At 33.7% G+C, this 5108-nt stretch overlaps 1 protein-coding gene across 1 annotated transcript; it reads left to right on the top strand.

Annotated features, from left to right (window-relative positions):
• The first annotated feature begins 3378 nt into the window (after positions 1-3378).
• Positions 3379-3999, top strand: LOC111879740 (histone H2B). The gene has a single exon (XM_023876176.3). The coding sequence runs from the start codon at positions 3428-3430 to the stop codon at positions 3833-3835; it is 408 nt and encodes a 135-aa protein (XP_023731944.1). The 5' UTR covers positions 3379-3427; the 3' UTR covers positions 3836-3999.
• Positions 4000-5108: the final 1109 nt, after the last annotated feature.

Genomic DNA, 5108 nt, shown 5'->3' with positions numbered 1-5108 from the left:
GATCATATTACATGATACTAAAGTACTCTCCCATCTTTTCAGATTTGAGAAACTTTTATCCTTCTGCCTAATTTGATTCTTCTCATTCGTTCTGCCATACATCGAAATTTTTCCAATGTATCAGAATTACACTTAAACTTGTAAGTGTAACCATATTTACTAAACTTTAGTAAATCATGACGAATAGTCTTATAAATCTTTTGTGGTGCACTTGATCAGTACACAAGAATGTGTACTCGATCTCTTAGTCCTTCACTTAATTCACATATACATGTGAACAAGGAACTAGTCTTAAATTTCCAAAGCTGAAAGTTCTCATTCATCATACTATACAACTTGCATGATTTCCAAGTTTCTATCCAACTGAAACTCGGGTGATGAGAATCTTTCCTTATTTGGTAAATTTAGACACTACCACAAATGAAATAATCAAATTCATATTCCACTCTTGCTCTTAATGGAATCTTATCAGCAACAAAAATTTTCACAAATGCCATTGTAAGGATATTTTAAAAATAAATAAAATCAAAATTTTCCTTTTTTTTTTAAATTTGCAGAAAAACTATCCTTAAAATGCAAAAGCACATGAAAACTTTGTTGTTATCTATTCCTAAGCAATATATCATAACTCCTAAGAAGTAGCTCAAGAATCCGATCTTCAAACTATGCGATAGAAATCCATCTACGCCATCAGATTCAGCATATTCTTTCTTTAAGTTTCTTCACTTTTTCTTTGATTCTTAACCACCAACATGTGACCCAGTCACATAATGTAATAAGAATCTCCAAGTAGGAACTTAATACAGTTAGACAATGGATTTTACCTGAAGTAGAGTCAAACTTATTGACTTTAACATCCTTAGGTAAATTTGCCAGCTTCGCAACTAATGCCGCTTCCTTTGGCAATGAAACCTTGATAACGGGACTATCTCAAACTTAGCCTCTCTCTTTACCATTTGTTCAACCGAGTTGACTATGGCCGATCCCTTTCCATTAGGAAGAGAGAGATTTACTGGATATCCGATGTCATCATTGTCAATGTCCATAAAGTTTTGGAAGTCGATCTTAGCAAATAGATAAGATCATTAAGGGTCTTGTCATAGTCTATTTCATAGGTGTCCCAAAGGAACTCACTATGTGACTTAGAAAGTGATTAATCATCAACTTTCTCTAGAATTTGACACCCAACTCTCCCGGCTTGTCAATATGGGACTACATCTCCAAGATGTGATCACACATAGACCTTTGCTTGCCAAGAGGGCTTGAGTGACCTTAAACTTTTCAAGAACTTGTGGGTTAAAGAGAATAATTGGAGGATGTGAAAGAAGTATGATTTCCATGGGACATCATCTTCATTTAGGAAAGCTTGTTTCAAGAGATTTGGGAAGATGATAAATGTCTAAACCAGACATCTTTTTGGGAGATATTCAAGATAGTTGATTTAAAGTCCTTAATATAACACCCAATATGAAATATTAAGGCTAGGACCCTACAAACTATTTTATAACTTGGAAGAGGGATGCCGTAATCCAAGCTATAGAATATTTGAAGGTAGGTGAATGACGATTCACCAATTTCCACCATAAAAAACAAAATAAATTATTAGGTTATTAAGTGGATTTGGAACTCCTAGATCTTTTGAGATTCATTGAACTGTTCAATGGCATGTTTTAATCTCGAGTGTGCCCTTCAAGTTTTATGACTGGGATGCCGAGGATCACAAAACAAGGTGTGAGTAACCATGCAAATATACTTGGTACCTTTAAGTGTTTACCCCTCAATCGATGTGCCAGTTAACCACACACGCTCCATCGATACTATGATAAACATTAACTTACCCTTTGCCTACCTTGTTAAATACGAGTTAGTGTGCTAGTTAACCACACACGCTCCACTAACCGACTTAAACAAAGTACAAAGTATAATTTCATGGATTAGCACCTTATTCACTTTTTCCTAAGTAACTAAGATTGGGAATTTATAAAGGTTTAGTTACTTAGTATTTATCATTAATACTTTTAATGAAAGGAGAATTATAGTCCTTGTCCTACCCGTTCGGATAATGACCCTCCACCAGTCAAGGAAGCGGTGGGTGAGAGTGGACGCCCATTAAACTGCCATTTTATAGGCAGTAACCTTATACCCCTTATAGACCGACTTCGTGAATGAGGCCTACTAACGATAAGACTGACTTGCTCTTATACATATATATATATATATATATATATATATATATATATATATATATATATATATATATATATATATTATTAACTTATAATATTATAAAGTATAAGGGTTGAATTTTAACTTTTAAAATTCAAAGGGCTAACTTGGAATTAAAGTATTCATAAGTGAAAACTTTGCAAATTCCAAAACTTGAGGGCAAGTTTTGAAACTATTCAAATCTAATTAATTCCATAAATTATGTGTTTAAATTAGTTTTAATTAAAACTCTTCAATTTCCATAACTTGAGGACAAGTTATGGAAGACTTTAAACTAATAAAAGAATGTAACTTTTCTTTATTTTGTAACTTGTGGAATTAATTAAGGTTACACATTTTATTACTTAATGAAGTGACTCTTGAACCTCCATAACTTAAGGACAAGACTCTTCATTTTTTGAAACCATTGCCAACTTTTATGAGTTTTATGAAACTTATATGTGACCTTTCATGTAACTTGAGGACAAGTTACACAAACACATTTTAGAATCATCTCTTAGATTAAAATGGATTGAAAACACATAATCAATTAACTTATCTATTAATCTAAGCAACTCATATGAACAAAGATAATTCACATCAAACTTTTTCATGTAATTAGCATAACTTTTAAACTAATACAAAACATGAATCTATTGACAATTATCTTTGAAATTGGATTAGCATGAACATTACCACATCAAAAATAGGTTTACAAGTCCAAAAACAGCTTTTGGTAATGTTCCTAGTCCAATTCCAGCCAAAAAGCACGAAGATGTTGGGTAAAAAATATGGTTTATACTTTGATTTTCTAGGAAAATATATTTTTCTGTGAATTTGTGGTTGTGTACGGTTGCACATGTGTGTGCGGCTGTACACTCGTGTGCAGCTGGTGGCCCATGTCTCATATATATAAGATGAGGAGTGTATGGCTAGAATGAGAGAGAAGAGCATGTTCTAGAGAGAGAAAGTTAGAGAGAAGAATAGTGTGTATGAGAGAATCTATTGTAGGGAGAATCATTCGTATTGAAAACATCATTAGATTCATTTTAATTCTTCTTCTCATTATCTTATATATTGATCTAACATCATCCAATTGATTGAGATTCCGCACCATCAATTGGATCTGATTAATACACAAGCAATTTTGGGGACTTAAACGCTTTCGTTCAAACTTCTAACTTCCCCTCACACACAAACACACAGTCAAAACCCACCAACAATGGCACCAAAGGCAGCAGCGGAGAAGAAGCCTGCAGTGGCGGCAGAGAAGAAGCCCAGAACCGAGAAGAAGCTCCCTAAGGACGCATCGGCCGCCGGAGCAGACAAGAAGAAGAAGAGAAACAAGAAGTCGGTGGAGACGTACAAGATCTACATCTTCAAGGTTCTGAAACAAGTTCATCCTAATATCAGAATCTCAAGCAAGGTAATGGGGATCATGAACTCGTTCATCAATGACATTTTCGAGAAATTGGCTCAGGAAGCATCGAAACTCGCAAGGTATAACAAGAAGAATACTTTATCTTCCAGGGAAATCCAAACCGCTGTTATACTTGTTCTTCCTGGTGTGTTGGCTAAACATGTTGTTTTTGAAGGTACCAAGGCTGTCACCGAGTTTACAAGCTCTTAGATTTAAGATTTTATCAGATGTTAGTTATTTTGTTTTGGTAGAATGGTTATAATGGTATAACCGATTTAGGATTTTGTGATTGATTTTGGGAAATTGATGTACATCAGTTTATTTCAATTGCTAGAATCATTGCAAAATCGTAATTTTCAGTTAATGGATTTCATGATTAGTTATCATTAAAAAAAAAGAGAGAATCTATTGTAAGGAGCATCATTCATATTAAATACATCATTAGATTCATCTTAATTCTTCTTCTCATTATCTTCTATATTGATCTGACATCATCCAATTGATTGGGATGTCGCACCATCAATTGGATCTGATTGATACACAAGCAATTTTGGGGACTTGCAATTGGTATCAGAGCTTGGATTGTATCAGTCAATTTTGTCATATCTAGAGCTTATTTGGTCTTATTTTGAAAAGATAATAGCGTTTTTGGATAGTTCTGTGAAAATTAGGGCGGGTTTCTTTTGATCGAGATTTGGAGCAAAAAAGGGTGAAAAATGTCCTTTTTTCGCGAATCTGTTGAAGGTGTGCGCCTCGGAGTGTGAGGCCTCGGTGTGCGGCTCGCATTGTGTACACTTAAAAAAATTAAAGGAATTTTTGAGGCACCCAAGATTCAAACTCAGGACCTCTAAGTCATCAAACACACCTCTTACCAGTTGATCTACCAAGGCAACTTATTAAACTTCTTGCTCTTTTAAATTTTATACACTTCGTAGCAGCTTGCTTACTTAATTAAAAAAAAAAGCGGAAACGTTTTTGGGGCTGCCAAGCTTCGAACTTGGGTCCTCTGGTTGATCTTTCAGATCCCTTACCAGCTCTTCTAGCAAGCATCTTGTTACATTCCCCTCGATTTTAATTCAAAAACACTCCTTTTCGCATCTATTTTCGCAAAATTGTCAATTTCAGCCCAAAAATCAATTTCTTTTATTTCTAAATTCTATTTTCATCACAAATTTTTTTTAGTTATGAATTTTTGATTTTATTTTATCTTTTGACCTTAAAATTTTGCTTTTGACTTTCAAGTTTGACCTTTGACTTTAATCTTTGACTTTTTCGGTTAACTTTTAAATTTTCAAATTTAGCTTTTTGGTTTGACTTTTAAGTTTGATTTTTTAAATTTGAATTTTAATGTTGACTTTCTCGTTTTGTTTTTATGTCAAAGGGCAATTAAAAAAATTAAAAAAAAATTTAAAATGGAAAATGAGTTCCACATCAATTCCGGTAAATGAAGTTTCATGCTCTCCATCTTGTGTTAAAACTATTA

The sequence above is a fragment of the Lactuca sativa genome, chromosome 6 (genome assembly GCF_002870075.4).
Source record: "Lactuca sativa cultivar Salinas chromosome 6, Lsat_Salinas_v11, whole genome shotgun sequence".
In the NCBI taxonomy this organism is placed as follows: Eukaryota; Viridiplantae; Streptophyta; class Magnoliopsida; order Asterales; family Asteraceae; genus Lactuca; species Lactuca sativa.
Note: the sequence above shows the minus strand (reverse complement) of the source record. Positions and strands in the feature narration are given on the sequence as shown.